Below are 14,732 nucleotides of genomic sequence, written 5' to 3'. Positions count from 1 at the left end.
CAATCTCGGAAACACTAGGAACTCAGTCTGCAGGAGATTCACAGACAGAAGCGCTTACTAAGGTGCTTTCTGAGGCTTGACGGGGCAGGGACACCCTGAGGACAAAGACCTGTCTGCTCATGACACCTGCCATCTTCCATGGGATGTTGAGACGCGGCTGCAATTAACCATTAACCGAGCGAGCTTGGTCGGTCCCAGAGGGCGGCAGTGCGCTACAGACACCTCCCCCACCCTCCCCTTCAGGCGGTTCCCCATCTCACTGGGAAGGCAGCCCACAGAAGACAATGGAAAGTGCAAATGTCAAGTGTAAGCACTTTGCAGGAGGCCAGGAGACCTGGGGGCTCAGGGAGAGCGTGGGCAGAGCAGGCTGCTCAGGGCAACCTTCAGGGTGAGAGAGGGGGGTCCGGCTGGGGGAGAAGGGTGACCCAAGGACTGAGTCCTGCTCCCTTCTCTGGTGGCCAGGCCACTCTGGGGCTCCCTCCAGGGCCCCTTTCTGGAGGAGTCTCTAAAAGGGGGGTGTAAGGCCAGCCTGGCTGGAGGGCTCTAGCATTTTCCTTGGAGCAGGCAGGATTTGGGCTTCACCTGCACAATGTCCCGCTCCGCCAGCTTTCCCCGGGAGGAGATCCGCACATCATCGCCATCCAGCTCCACCATGGCTATGAGAGAGGAGGCATGGGGGGGGGGGGATTAATGGGGGCACCTGGGCCTGGCAGGACAGTGGCACTTGTCCCCCAATCCCAGGCCAATCCAAGACAGAGACCATCTGACCAGATCCCATGTTGGGGCTGAGGAAACTGAAGCCAGGAGACAGGAGGAGCCCATCAAGGTGAATCTCTGACTTCCAGCCCCGAGTTCCAGCTCCCCGACCCTCCCCAAGCTCCCAGGGTGGGAGGAGGGAGCAGTGACAGGCCTCCACCCCACAGCCTTGGGACCAGGGTGTGGGTGCACAGCCTGACACACCCTTCCCTGTGCAAACAAACACACCCTGACACCCTGTGCTCCCTCAGACAGTCACACCCACCCATGAGCTCTCACTCTTTGGGGAAGGGTCATTCCCAAGGGCCTGAAGCCTCTGGGGAAATATCTGGGGGGTACAGGGACTTACCGTCGAACTCCGCCTGGCCCACGCCAATGATGATGATGGACATAGGCAGTTTGGCAGCCTGGGTACAGGAAGATCATGGGAAAGGGTAGAAAGGGGTGGGTCAACAGGACAGAAGGAAAGAGAAGAAATGGAACAGAAGGATGGAGACACACAGACACACAGAAGGGCGGGGAGGGGGAAGGACACAGCCAAAGGGAAACCAAGGTGGGGCCCCAGAGAGGAAGAGAGGGTCAAGAGGGGGAAATGGGTCACACGTCTGCTTCTATGAGATACCCCCATCCCTGCTCCACCCTGGGCCTCCAACAAGCAGGACATTTTAATGTGGGCAATTAGGAGTGTCAGCTGGGTGGGAGCCCCCTATACAGGTAGACCACCCAGTAGGGGGCCATTCCTGGGCCTGCCCCACTCTGGGTTGCCACTTGGCCCTGGCCACGCTGGGTTGGGGTCTGGGCAGCAGTCCTGAGACAGGTTAATAAGGGAGCCGCAGGTGTTTAAAGGGAGTGGACCATCTAGGGTGGGTACAGAGCTCATCGGTGGGACCCTTCATTGGCCAGCACCCCCTCCACCCCCCCAAACCCTACTGCCCAGGAAGCCTCCTCCCAAGGGTTTCTCTAAAGCAGCAGGATGGCATGCTCCCCACCCCCCCCTCCCCACCCCTCGGCTCACATTGACGATAGCCTCCTTGGTCTGGGCCATGTCCGAGATGACCCCGTCCGTGATGATGAGCAGCACCGAGTACTGGGAGCCATCCTGAACCGCAGCCGCAGTCCTGCAGGGGGCAGGGGGGCTGCTGTCTGACTGGCCCACTCAGTGCCCCGCCCCCTCCCCCTCAACACCTCGGTGGGAACTAGCCTTTTCGGGGAGGGGAGTCTCTTTAGGGTCAGGGCTCCCTGAAAGGCGGGTCAATGGAAAGAGACGCCCCCTCCCACCTTCCCAAGAGGACGGGCATGGACACGAAAGCTTGTGAGAGGTTGGGGTGGGCGTCTAGGGGCCCTGGCACTCACCTGGCCACGTGGGTGACCACGGGGGCGAAGTTGGTGGGGCCGTAGAGCTGCACGGTGCGCAGGCTGTGGTGGTAGGCCTCCAGGATGCCGTCGATCCCGCAGCAGGAAGGGTTCTCCTGGTTCCCGTTCTGGCGGCAGCGGGACAGGGAGTCTGAGCTCGGGAGGGAGGAGGGGTGGGAAGGAGGGCAGCCGGGTGCTCTGCAGGGGGCCGTACAGCCAGGGAGGGGGAGGCCCGCAGGTTCGGGATCTCCTAGACTCTTTTCTGGTGGTGGGGGGGCGGGGAGGGAGCCCCCAGGGCAATACATGCTCTGGGTGAGCAGGGTCCAAACCCGCTCCTTGCCCCACTCTCTGCACCTGCTCAGACAGCCCCCCTCCCCCAACCAGAGGAGAGAGCGTTGGCTGCTTCCCTCAGGGGCCCTCGGGGCAAACCACTACATCCCAGAATGCCTGCAGGGGCTGAGCAGCTCCGGAAGGGCCAGCAGGGAACCTGTCCTCCCTTGTCCTGTGCCTGGAGAGCGAGCCAGCGTCCCCAGCTCACAGGAGGGAGGGAGAAGAGGTGGCCTGGGAAATCATCCCACAGGTCTGCCATCTCAGCCCCGACTCAGGGAGTTCCTGGAATTACCTGCAGTTGCCCATACCCAGCGCACACCCATTTTACCCTTATTTCTGGGGTCTTGGGGTGGGGGGTAGTTTGACCCTGTCTCCACCCCACCTCTACCTGGGTCCTGTTAGAGAAAGGAGGCCAGACACCACTGCGGGTGGCATCAGACGTGGAGACGAGGTGCCGTGAGCCAGCTGGGGAGTGGGCTTCTGGAGGCCCTGCTACGGGCCCTCTACACACAGTGGGCAGCCCACCCGCCGCAGGGGCTGCACGTGTGTCCCCTCGCCCCAGGCTTGTGACCACAACCCGTGCCTGGCCGGCCCCCAGCCCGTCCTCCCAGGACCTCCTACCAGCGGGAACTCGTGGGACACTCTTCCATCAGGGGGCAGCTTGGCCCCGAAGCCCAGGGCAGGGAACATCTTGTCGCTGTCGTAGTGCTGGATGATCTCACCGACGGCAGTCAGCGCCAGCGCGTAGGCGTTCAGCTGGTAGGGGCTCATGTAGTGCAGGGACGTGGACTGCGAGGGGTTCCCTGCGATACGGCACACAGGGACACGTGCTGGCCTCCACACTCCAAGCACCCCAGGCTCAGAATGCGGGGGGGGGGGTGTCCGAAGGCACCCCTGCATGGATTTCTTTATCCCTGACTCCTTTCTTTCTCTCTTGCCACACCTCCAATCCTTCAGTAACTCCCGGCTGCTAAACCTTCAAAATATTATGCAGAGGCCATGCCTCTTCTCTGCCTCCAAACGGTCCAATGCTCCCATCCTGCCCAGAACCAAACCCTCAGTCCCAACCCCGGGGGGCCCACAGGGTCTGGCCTCCACTTTCCTCCCTCCTGGCCCCCCCGCCACCCCCTCCTATCACCCACTCAGGCCTGGCCCCTTACCACCCCCACCTCAGGGCCTCTGAAATGGCGGTTCCTTCTGGGACACTTCTCCACAAACGTGGACATGGTGTGTGGTCTTCCTGACCAGCCTCCTGAAAATTATAGCCTCCGCCAAGGCTCCTTACCCCTTTTCCTGGCTCAGGTCTTCTCCATAGCCCTTGTCACCACTGATATTGCCCACATTTTACTTATTTATTAATGAGGGGGGGCGGGCTCCAGCAGAGGCCGCCAAGCTATAGATCCTGTCTCAACCTGCGCTAGCTGTGTGCTCTCAGATGGTTCCTTGATCTCTGGGCCTCAGTTCCTCATGAGTAGAGCGGGGATAACAGTCCCACTTCCTGGGACTGTTGTGAGGAGTCACTGGCGTTCTTAGAACCCCCCTCATTGGAATGACAGTCCCCTCCCAGCTCTGACTTCCTTCCACTGTAGAACACGAGGGCCCACCGGAGGAGTCCGAGACCTGGGCTCCTTCTGACAGACACGGAAATGAGCACTGAGCACCGCTAATGGGGGCCCCGACTCCAAGGAAGGTGGTGAAGTTTCTAACAGTATAAAGTTGGGCATTGACGGTGCCTGGAGACTCGGTCATAGCCCGACCCCGGAGGAGGTCAGACGAGGGAAGGGAGCTGGGGCAGCCCGAGCAAGGGTAGGAACTGGGGTTCCCGCCCTCCCTGGGGACCATAGAGCTCTGCTCTGGCCTGAAAGCTGGGCTGCGCAGAGGATGTGAGCTTTGGCCCCACGAGGAAACACTGTTTCTCCACATACTCTCTGTGGCCCAGAGCAGCACTGCCCTGTCCCTGCAGGAAGACTGGGTGTCCTCACGGGCAAGGCTGTGCCCAGGGCCCAGATTAATTGGCCAGTCTGGGGATATACCTTCGCCATCTTGATTACACCTTTGGCTCTCCAGGCCTAAGTACCTTACCTCCTTTGTGGTGAGGATGAGGCCAGAGAATATGGGAGACCTGGCTCCCCACTAGCGCCAACTACCACAGCTCTGAAAAGCCCCCCACCCCGCCCCGGCTCCCCCTCTTCAGCCCCAGCCCCACTCCAGCTCCTCTGCCCATCCCCCCACTCACCATTGGAGGCCGTGAAATCGATGGCCACCGTGAAGTTGATCTGGGTCCTGAAAGAGGAAGAGCAGCAGGGGAGTTAGCTGGGCGGGCAGCAATCCTGCTTCACGGATTGGTGGATTTGAACCCCACATCGGGCTCTGCCCCGACAGCTTGCAGCCTGCTTCAGATTCTGTGTCTCCCTCTCTGTCTCTGCCCCTCCTCCACTTGTGCTCTCTCTCTCTCAAAAATAAACATTAAAAAAAATATATAAATAAATAAAATCTAATTTCTTTTATAAAAAAAGAGACTCCTTATATTTTAGAGCTATATCCTGAAGTATTTGAGGGAATGAAATATGATGTCTGAGATTTGCTTCAAAATAATTGGATGAGGGGTGCCTGGGTGGCTCAATTGGTCAAGGGTCTGATCTCGGCTTGGGTCATGATCTCCCAGTTTGTAAGCTCGAGGCCCACATCGGGATCACTGCTGTTGATGTGGAACCTCTTTCAGATCCCCGCCCCGCCCCTCCCCTGCTTGCACTCTCACTTTCTCTGAAAAATAAATAAACATTTAAATAAAAGAAAAAACTGGGTGAAAGGAAGCTTGCATGTAACAAGACTAGAGTTGGTAACTGTTGAATCTGGGTGAAGGGTACCTGGGGGCTCATTATACCTTCTCTCTACTCGTGCATTTGGAATTTTTCCATAATAAAAAATTTGGTTCTGAGTATTCAGGTTCAGGCTTGAAGCTTTCTGAGGGTTTGGCTGTTCTAGGCTCTGTGCTAGATGCCGACAGAACAAAGCCGACAAGACGGGAGCCCCCGATGAAGTCTAGTCTTGTGGTTCTAGGGGGGATTTGTTTAAAAAGAACATCCCAGGGCCCCACTCAAAAGGATGCCAGTTCAGTTGGTCTGAGATGGGGCCCCAGCATCTGCTTCTTGGACAGGCATTCCCTGCCCTCGTCCATGGATGGATCTGAAGAGGGGGTTCTGGGATCGCAGCTGGGGACACTCTTCTGACAGTCCCCAGGTGGGGTGACATAAGATGAGGCAGGGCTCACTCCATCTGCAGTGAGCACATGGCACCTCTCAGAAGCCAAAGCCCTCTCCCCACCTGACCTCAGATGAGCTGCTGCTCATGGGACCGTCGTCTCCCAAGAAGGATGAAGGACATGGTTAGCAGGAGACCCAAACCAGGATCTGCTGGCCAGAGATGGTTCCAGCCCACGCTCGTTCCCTGTGTCTGCCCCCTCTGAGGGAGATGGAGCCGCAAGGTGGCAGGGGCCTGGGTCCCTAACTGACTGCGTGGAGTATCTCCCCACCCATCCCTGCCCCCCCTCCCCCCATGAGTGAAAAATAAGCCTTTGTACTAAGCCTTGAAGTCACAGGATTATCTGATACAGCAGTTGACCTACCCTATTCGTCTGTTTGTGGTCATGTCTTACTGAGGAAGAGAGAGATCGTGTCCTTGTTAGAGGAAGGGAGCCACTTGGAGGGTAAGAGCTCTGCTCCCAGGGTCACCATCGGGAGGGTTGTTCTGGTCTATGGGACCACGGCTGAGGGACACCGGCGGCCCGGCTCTTTCAAATAAGGGTGAGGGGAGAGGCAAGCCTTATTCCTCAACTGGCCTTCCCCTGTTCTGAGTTCTGAAATGACTCAGGGAAGGAAGGGGCCGGAAAGCAGGCAATTTAGGGGACAGTGGCTCCCTGCAGGCTTGTCTCTCCTGCCTGAGGGCAGAGCAGGGCAGAAGGCAGGTCCAGGTGGGCGGGAGAGGGAGGCCAGAGAGGAGACGATCCCAAGACAAAAGCCTCCATCGGCTGCCTGTCTGGACATGTTCGTAGTTCTCGCTCCCTGGAGCCAGTTCTCTCACTCAGGTCTCTGGGTCTCTGGAGAGGGCGGAGGGAGGTATGGGGGAGGGCCGGGGAGCAGCCAGCAGCACCCGCGTTGAGCAGAAGCCCGGCCTCTGAGGGCTCCTTCTTATGAGCCATCACCCCATCACACTATCACAGCACCCAACCCTTTAACTCCGCTGTCTCCACCTGCATCACACGCCACCAGGTAGCTGTGAGGCAGGCAGGGCCCGGATTATTCATTACTATGGGAGAAACGCGGCATGTGGCGACAGAGGAACCATGTGGCTGGCTGGGCTCGTGTGGCCTCGGGCAACTTATGTAAAATGGGAGATAATCACCCTCCCCTGCCCGCTGTGCTCTGTAAATTGGGGGCACTGTGCAAATGAGAGGGATAAATAGGATGTGGATTGCTTGAGAATTAGCAGGTGCTATGGGATGTAAGTGTGGGGCTGCTTAATGGCATAGAGGACAGGGCAGTTTTGATGGGGAGATGGGAGCAAAGGGCAGGGTCTGGAGTAGGCTCAGAGAAGGGGCGGGATGGGGTGGGGCTCTGGGTGACCGCAGGAGGTATGTGCTCAGTGGGTAGGACGGCTCGCACCCTTGAAACCAGTTTCGAGGCGGCAGGGAGTGGTGTTGTGGGAGATAAGTGTGCCTTCCCAGGGCCTCACTTCCCCCTCTGCCCTGCAGAGCCAGGCAGCCAAGTGCCCGCTTGGCTGGGATGAGCCTTTGCACCTGCCCTGCCTGTCTTTTTTCCAGACAGGTGTAGTCACTCACCTGCCTGTACCTGCGGGCTCGCGGCTTCCCACGCCCTGGCTGGCCGGGCACCTGTGGGGCAGGGAGCACTCGAACCTCACCGTGGAGTCAGACTCTGTTTCCACGAGCTGTTGGCTGGAGCCTCCCGGCTCCCCTGCCTGCCTTGGCCTGTATGACACCCCCTTTCTGCCCCCTAAACTCGTGTCTGACCACCTGCTGGCCCTAGGACCATCCCCTGATGCCTCCTGCCCTTTATACGTCCCTGATGACACTGGGCAGGTTAATCATTGCCCCGCACCCCTGACAGACCGGGCATCAGAAGCTCAGAGAAGGAAGGACCCTAAGACTTCACTTCATTCCAGCCTCTATGTGTACAGAGGAGGAAGCTGATGTGTGGGGAGGGAAAGCGACCTGCCCATGGGAACGTGCAAATTAGCAAGTGGCTAAGAAGGGCCTAGAGCCGGGGCCTCCTGACTCCTAGTCCAGCGCTCTCACCACCTCCCTAAGCCCTTAGTTCTCTTTGCCATGGAGTCCCTACCGCCTGCAGGTCCCATCCCTGCAAGGGGACCTGATGTGACCCAGGCTGGCCTCCACAGCTTGAAGCACCCCCCTGCCCCCTAGCCTCTCAGGATCCGGGGACATGCACAGCTCTGGGCGAGTTGTCCGAGGCCGGAAATGGGAGTTTGCTCAGGGCTCACAGGCTACGTCCAGGGCCTCAAAGAGGCCAGTGCGGGGCTAGAGCTGTTCATGGAGATGCGTGGGGCCCCCTTCCTCTCCCCAGAGCCAAAGAAACGGGGGCTGGATCCCTTCTCACCCTCCTTTGATGTAGTCAAGAAACGTGCACTCGGACTCCACCGCAAAGGAAAGCAGCGTGACCTTGAAAACAAAAGGGAGCTTGGTCAGCCAGGAGCCTAGGGCTGGGGGGGGACAGTTCACTGAGGGCGGAGGGAGCACGCGGTGCCAGCCAGTCTTGCATACTCCACTGCACACGGCACCCACACCGACCCTAGGACATGTGGCAATGAAATGGGATCAAGTGGCTTCAAAGAGGTCATGCAATCTGCCCAGGACGTGACAGGCCCAGGTCTGTCTGACTCCAGAGCCTGCACTCTCGACCTTGATACCAAACTGCATCCTGGGAGGGCCCTGTCTCTGTCACTGCAGCACAGGGGCTCAAAGCCAAGAGCACACGTCTCCCCTAAGTGGATACCGACATGGAGCATGGGAGGCGAGGGGGTCTCCCTGACACGGGCCTAAAAACCTGCCGACGCGCACAAGCTCCGCGCTTCCGTGTCCTGCTAACTACCGACCTAAAGCATCCCTCTCTGGTCTGTGCTTATCTGAAACCTTACTTGTCCCAACTCATCCCCTCTGGTGTCTCTTGATCTCTGCCTTCCCAGACCAGAGACCCTCCAGCGCAGCCCGTCTTTCCCAGGAGGTAACAGACTTGCCCCCACCCACCCCCCCAGAGCAGATGTCTTTTGACCTGTTCCTTCTGGCGGCTCCGGCATCCACTCTGCCAAGACAGGCAGCTCCCTGGCAGCTCACTATGATAAGGGATTTGGGATCACGAGACAAGTGAAAGCCTGGCTGCCAAAACCAATTAAATGAGGCAAGACTGGGGCAGGGGACCTTTTACCTGTGTCAGAGATCTCTACCCTAGACTTTGGGGAAGCCCCTACTGGTGCAGATTCTGCTCTCAAGGTCAACTCTCTGGACAGGTCAGGGAGGGAGGGCTTCGGCTTGACATTGGTCCAAATCACGGGAGGGTCTGTGGGTGCTGAGCTGGGCCTCGGAGACCCGGACCGGCTGCGGTTGTGGTGTTAGGCACCTGGACAGACAAAGCCTCCTTTTGCTAGGAGCGGACCGTGCCAGGGGCCTCTGCCCTGACCAGTGGTCACGACATGACCGATGATCGTCTTACAGCCTGGGCGAGGACCCCCAAACCAGTCACCTAGGGCTCTGGCCCGGGATCTGTTTGTTTTTTTTTTTTTTAGCTCCTCTCACAAGTCTAACTTACAGCCGGGGTTGAACCCCACTGCCCCCCAACAAGGCTCTGGGATGAAGCAGTTCCCTAACCGCCTGACCATATGGATTCACCCAGGACTGCTCAGAGTGTGGTCCCGGGACCAGCAGCGGTGGCAGGAGCACCTTGATGCTGCTTAGAAATGCAGACACGCAGATTCTTGGTGGATTAGCAAGATCCCCCAGAAGATTCTGCACCCGGTGAGGAAGGTAGGAGAAGCTCTAGACACAGGTCCCCAGCCCAAGCCTAGGCCTCCTGAAATGGGACCCCAGAGACCTGGACTGGGCTCGTGCATTTTGATAAGCATCCTGGACCCTGACTGATGTGTTATGGTGAAGACTGACCCAAGGCAAATCACGTCCCCTCTCTGAGCCTCAGTGTCCTTATCTCTAAGAAAATGAAACGAGATCAACGGTTTTGAAACTTTTTTTTTTAGCTGGACATAGGAGACTTCCCAGCTGGGGAAGGCGCTGCCTCCCCTAGGGGCATGGGAATGTGTGGGAAAGTTCTGGGCTCTGTCAATGCCTGGGGCTGTACTGGTAGCCATGGGCTGAGAACAGGGGTGCTAAGCACCCCACAATGTGCAGGGAGGTCCTGGGACATCAAAAATGATCCTGCCCCAAATGCTCACAGTATGTAGCAGACACACTGCAGCTTTGGACAAAGGAAATACTACTCCGATATCCTCCTGACTGAGAAATAGTTACAGTCAGTCCCCTTTGAAGGAGCAGAGTACTTTGCAGTTTGCGGGCCTGCGTCTCCATCTGTCTGTCACAGCCACGCAGTGCAGTGAGCAGGATAGGGAATGATTTATTCACCCCATTTTACAGATGGAGAAAATAAGTTTCCTCAGGGGAATCCTAGCGCTCCCTGACTGGAGACTTCTTCTGGGTCTGGAGTTGCAGTTTGCTTAACTCTAATGACTAAGCGTGGCTGCATTCGCAGGTGGGGCTGTGGACATCTACAGGACAGAGGGACACGAAGGTTACAAATCTGAATATATTTGCAGGGCAAAGACACTGCCTTGTTCTAGAAATGCACCATGGGCTCCACCTCAGGACCTTTGCACATGCTGGTCCCTACAGGTAGAAGTCTCTTTCCCCAATATCCTCAATCCTTGCTCCCTCCCCTTCTTTGAATCTCTGCTCTAATATCACCTTCTCAGAGCAAAATTTTCCTTAACTACTCAATATAAAGTAGTCGTTTTGTCTCTGGCATTCCCCAACCTTTTTTACCTTTGTATACTTTTTCCCATGGCACTCATAAGCACCAGACAAATCCAGGTATATGTATGCATACATTTGTTTTCTGTTTCCCCCATTAAAATACAAGTACCAGGACGGCAGAGATTTGAGTCTGTCTGTCCCCAGCTGTCTCCCTCAGGCCTAGAACATGACTGCGCTCAGTAAATATTTGTTGGATGAACGCATACATGTCTTGAAGCTCAGCCCCCAGAAGCTGCGCGGCTAGTGTGATCCTTGGACAGTCGTGGTCAACAGGGGAGGTGCCAGCTGGCAGCCTTCAATGTGACTGCTGCGCTGCCCGCCATGTCTGGCTATGGCCTCGGTTGTGACTTTCTGCCTCTGCGACCTTGGGCGGGTCACTTCCCTGCCTGCAGCCTCGGTTTCCTCTTTTACGACAAGGGGATACCAATGTCTGCCCCTCAAGGAAACTACCTGTGACCGAGCCCCTGGGTGGGGAGTTTCCCAGAGGAAGGGCCTCTCCTCCTTCTCCGCTTTCTTTCTGCAGGAAGTCCCCATGGGAATCTCTCTCTGGGCTTTCTCATTCCTTGTCACAGCACCTGTGCTATGGCCTCCACCATCTACCATCTGCATCTACTATCTCCCCCAGGGCTGTTGCTCCATCGGCCCCACCCCCTCCACCCCCAACACCCTGGGTCTGGTTCCCACACTCGGCTCAAGCCACGCAACTCCTGACACCGGGCCTAGCTGGGACCTCAGGATGCCTACGCCTGGCTGCACGGGGGCGGGGGGTGGGGGCGCCACTCACGGTGCCAGAATTCACGTATTTCTTTTTCTTCATTTTCTTTTTTGGGTTTACCACCTGCGGAGAAAAAGTTACAGGATAAGGAGGGTTTCCAAGCAGTCAGGAGTGGGCCCCCAGACCTTCTTCTAACGACCCCTGATATGACCCCAGCCCCAGCAAGCAGAATGTGGGGTCCAGGGAGGGGAGGGTCCCGGGAGGATTTCTGAGAGCCTGATATTTAAATTTATAGAAACAGGCTTCCTGATTAGACCCAGTGTTCCACGACCAAACACACCAGGAATAATATTTATTTAACCCTCCTCCCACTGCTCCCCCAAAACACGCCCCCCACCCAAAGCAGCCAGAGGAGGTTTGATGTTGCAAAGGGGCCCTGTCTGTGCCTGCCCTTGTGTGTTGGCTCAGGCCGCTCCCCTCGCCCCAAATGCCTTCCCCTCCTCCCTCCACCAGGGTCCCCTCCCTGAGATCCAGGGATCAACTGTCCTGGGGCCTTCGAGGGTGCCCCCTTCCCCCCCTCCCCCTCACACTGCAGTTAGAATTTCCTTAACTGTTCTTCATGTGAAAGCTCTCATTCCAAACCAGACCTGTCATCAGAGAATATATCACAGGCCTAGGTGCATATTTAGTAGATGCTAAAAAAAAAAAAATTACTTGTTGCTGGATTTAACTCCAGTCGTCTCAACTGCCCGTTCCCTCCCCCCCGTCCCAGGCATTTGGCAATGTTTGGAGATATTTCGGTTGTCACGACTGGGGAGAAGGTAGAGGCAAGGGGTGCTGTGAAACATCACGGAGCGCACAGGGCAGCCGCCCCCCCCCCGCAAGAATCACCGAGTCCGAGATGTCTGGCAGCACCCAGCACTGAGGCTGAGAAGCCCTGGGTGAGTGAGAAGGACCAGAGCCTTCCAGGAGATCTTACACCTTCCTCATCTGTACTGGGCTTGAGCCTCACCAGCTCATTCGTTTTCACATGGGAAGCTCAGGCCAGGCCTTTCCCTAACCTCCCATCAAAGGAAGCAAGGTGGTTTGATTTTCACACACCCCAGGTCCTCCCCAGGTTCCTGATGAACTCATTTCCCCTCCCCCCATCTCCCTGGGGCTGGTCGGCTCTGTCTTTAGCAGAGACCTCTTCCGGCCCGGAATGAGAGTTGCTCTCCGTCTCTGGAGATAAGGAAATGAAGGCCCAGGGGCCAGAGTGATTTGCCTGAGGTCACACACCTGCTCCGTGACAAAGCTGGAAACCGGGTTCCTGCCCTCTGCCCAGTGCTGCCTACCTGGGTGTCACCTTGATAACAAACACAAACCCACTCCTTCACAAATAGTTATGTGGTGGGGGTGGGGGATACCAGTTTCTCTCTTCCAGAATCTTCACTCCAACTGGAGAAAGATCTGTCCCTAGGGAGAGAGAGGACAAGAGACACCAAAAAGGGGAGCCAGAAACCTGAAGGCAGTTGGAGGAAGGAAGGACTGTTCTAGGCCCAGCATGAGCATGAGCAGGCCCCCCGGGGACAGCTGGTGTTGAAGGGCCCGTGCTGAGGACAGGAAGGGTTCGGGCGCCGCAGAGAGATGGAGGGAGGCCATTCCAGTCAGAGGAGACAGTCACGATGGGGGGGGGGGGGGGGGGGGGGGGGGGGGGGGGGGGGGGGGCGGGGGTGAGGCGGGCACAGACTGGGCAGGCTGGAAGAGAGCCTAGAGGGGCCAAACTAAATGTCTGATGACCTCTAAACTAATAGGCACAGGAGCACTGGTTCTAGGAGGCTGGGGCCTGGAGGAAAGGAGTATGAGGGGAGAAGGGGACACCAGGGGTATATTTGCCCACTGGGTTCTACCACCTATGGCTGTGTGACCTTAGACAAGTTAATTTAGCCTCCACGGGCCTCAGTTTCCTCATCCATAAAATGGGAATAAAAAGTATCTACCTTATAAAAAGGTATGGGGATTAAATAGGCCAATATAAGTAAAGTATTTAGGATACGGTCCACAATATAGCAAATACTATGTAAGTGTTAGCTGCTGTTCCTTTTTTTTTTTAAATGTTTTATTTATTTCTAGGAGAGAGAGAGAGAGGGAGACAGTGTGAGCAGGGGAGGGTCAGAGAGAGAGGGAGACAGAGACTGTGAAACAGGCTCCAGGTTCTGAGCTGGCAGTCAGCACAGAGCCCGACGCGGGACTCGAACCCACGAACCGCGAGATCATGACCTAAGCAAAAGTCGGACGCTTAACCGACTAAGCCACCCAGGCGCCCCATCTGCTGTTCATTTTTATTACTCCTTCTCCTACTACCACCCCCACGAGTCCAGGTGAGAGAGCCCAGGACAACCTCAGAGCCTCCACCGGCACGAAGGCCACCCGGATGACCTGTGGTGCACACACATTCACGGGAAAATCGTGTACTAGGCAAGCTCCAGTGCCATGCTGTGCCTCAGTTTCTCAACCTGTCCCATGAGGGCGTGGAACTTTTAGAACTGAATGCACCTCAAACTTTTATTCCAACGTCTCCTCCCAGCTGAGGAGAATAAACATGGACTTCTGGGGGGCTGGGTGTCGCCCAAGGACCTGGCCACAAGCACATTTCTTTGAAGTCTTCTGTGTTACCTTTAAATTAGCCTGTAGTCCACATTTCCACTCTCTAATTATAACTGTTTTAATATTAAAGTAATGTTTTGTTCTCGGATCCTCATGTGAAGTGGGCACTGAAGAAACACCCTGTTTATTCTGAGGTTTCATGCCTTCCCAGCACCCCACCCCCATGGTACCAGCCTCTCTGGCCCTAGATGGCTGCACCCTCAAGTTCCACGTGGGCGACCATCGCCCCCTGGGGGCCAGGCCAGGAATCTCCCAGCTCCCAGGCTGGAATTCTCAACCTTCTCTCCCTCTCCTCACACCCCCAGGTCCTTATGGCCGCCCAGGGCAGGTCTGGGGTGGGCCCTCCTGTCAAGCAAGGCCCTGAGTGGCTCCCAGGGGCCAGGAACTGTGCTGGCTTTGGGAACACAACAGTGAAACAATGCCCCCACCCTTGAGGACGTCATGGTCCTTGAGGGGATGGGAAGCTTGACAAACAGGTAATAGCCAAGGGAGTGAGGGGACACACAGAAGCGCCAAGGAGTACAGACTGTGGCAGTACAGTGGGTGTGCAGGCAGAGAAGGCTTCCTGGAGGAGGAATAATACCCAAAGGGAGTCTCCAAGGATCCACAGGCCCAACCAAGTGAAGAAGAGCAAAAGGGGTCCCGGGGCGGGGGGGCACCATGGAGTGAAGCACAGAGGCTGAGCTGGCAGGGAGGCTGACGGTGGCCGTGGGCGGAGGTAAGGGGCCGGGGCAAGACCCCAGGGCCTCCAAGGGCTGGGACACGTGAGTCTACTTATGCACACCCACCGGTGTCCCACAGACTGCAGGTTGCTGGGGCGTGGAGGAGCTTGAACTCCTCCCTGTGAGTAAAGGGTCCTGTAGG

General features: G+C 57.0%; 1 protein-coding gene across 6 annotated transcripts in view; it reads right to left on the bottom strand.

The window, feature by feature from the left end:
- CPNE5 (copine 5) overlaps positions 1 to 14,732 on the bottom strand; it is a 92,043-nt gene that overhangs the window by 2,311 nt on the left and 75,000 nt on the right. For 5 of the 6 annotated variants that reach the window (XM_039235331.1, XM_039235332.1, XM_039235334.1 and 2 more), the window contains 8 exons: positions 11,292 to 11,345; positions 8,070 to 8,131; positions 4,676 to 4,722; positions 3,061 to 3,242; positions 2,110 to 2,237; positions 1,772 to 1,874; positions 1,106 to 1,163; positions 583 to 656 (listed from right to left, as the gene is read on the bottom strand). In XM_039235331.1, coding sequence (XP_039091262.1) covers positions 583 to 656; positions 1,106 to 1,163; positions 1,772 to 1,874; positions 2,110 to 2,237; positions 3,061 to 3,242; positions 4,676 to 4,722; positions 8,070 to 8,131; positions 11,292 to 11,345 — 708 coding nt within the window. Of the gene's footprint in view, positions 1 to 582; positions 657 to 1,105; positions 1,164 to 1,771; positions 1,875 to 2,109; positions 2,238 to 3,060; positions 3,243 to 4,675; positions 4,723 to 7,276; positions 7,305 to 8,069; positions 8,132 to 11,291; positions 11,346 to 14,732 lie in introns of those variants that run through there. The other variant, XM_039235335.1, reaches the window with a different exon arrangement.

This window comes from Hyaena hyaena, unplaced genomic scaffold, assembly GCF_003009895.1.
Source record: "Hyaena hyaena isolate Hyena2069 unplaced genomic scaffold, ASM300989v1 scaffold_96, whole genome shotgun sequence".
Lineage (NCBI taxonomy): Eukaryota > Metazoa > Chordata > Mammalia > Carnivora > Hyaenidae > Hyaena > Hyaena hyaena.
This window is presented reverse-complemented; position numbering and strand designations above follow the sequence as displayed.